This window comes from Tupaia chinensis, unplaced genomic scaffold (assembly GCF_000334495.1).
Source record: "Tupaia chinensis unplaced genomic scaffold, TupChi_1.0 Scaffold000704_1, whole genome shotgun sequence".
Classification (NCBI taxonomy): Eukaryota; Metazoa; Chordata; class Mammalia; order Scandentia; family Tupaiidae; genus Tupaia; species Tupaia belangeri.
The window spans coordinates 2572965-2573673 of NW_006160227.1; the positions used below are offsets into that span (position 1 = coordinate 2572965).

Sequence of the window (709 nt, forward strand, 5' to 3'; positions counted from 1 at the left end):
TTCCTGACCCTGCCCCTGTCCCCTCTGTCCTCCCCACCTGCGGGGCCCACCTGTGAGGAGCACTTGGTACTGGAAGAGCCGCTGCACCACCCTCAGGAGCCGGTGTTTCACGTTCTGGCCGCCGCCTGGCGTGCTCTGCTGCTCTCGAGAGAAGGAGGAGAGACTTTGTCACGGGCCTCTGCCTCGGGCCTCCAGGCTGGAAGCAGTCCACGCACACTCCCCCATCCTGCACCTCTTTCTGGCCAAGCAGAGTTTTTTCCCCCAACTTTCATGACCCCTCCTTCAGGAAGCCCTCCAGGATCAGCCCGGCCTTGCTGGGACTGTTCCTTCCTCAAACTCACAGCCAGTGCTACGCTCAGTAACATGCCCCTCCTAGTCCCCGTGGGCTCCTAATGCACAGAAAAGCCCCTCTTTTTCTGCTTTCGGAACTGAAACCCCAGTTTGGGTCTACTGTTGGTCATTTTCTTGGTCTCCCCAGTGACTGGGGCCCCCCACTTGGTTTGTGGTTTTCAACTGGGACAGGAGAACAGCTCCCTGAGACCTGGACTGTGGCCGGCTGGGCTAACTGAGCTGACACTGTCCCCCTCGGGGCAGGCTCTGGGTTTGGGCTTCTGGGATCTCCCTCCCATCCCTCTCCCCCACGATGTTCTAGGCTCAGGCTTGCCAGGATGGCCATCGAGGGGCAGGTCTCGGCGGCCCAAGGACCCAC

General features: G+C 60.9%; 1 protein-coding gene across 1 annotated transcript in view; it reads right to left on the reverse strand.

Annotated features, from left to right (window-relative positions):
- Positions 1-709, reverse strand: part of FGD5 (FYVE, RhoGEF and PH domain containing 5) — a 134864-nt gene that overhangs the window by 38221 nt on the left and 95934 nt on the right. Inside the window, 1 exon segment of the mRNA XM_006160678.2 lies at positions 51-163. Within this exon segment, the coding sequence (XP_006160740.1) occupies positions 51-163 (113 nt within the window).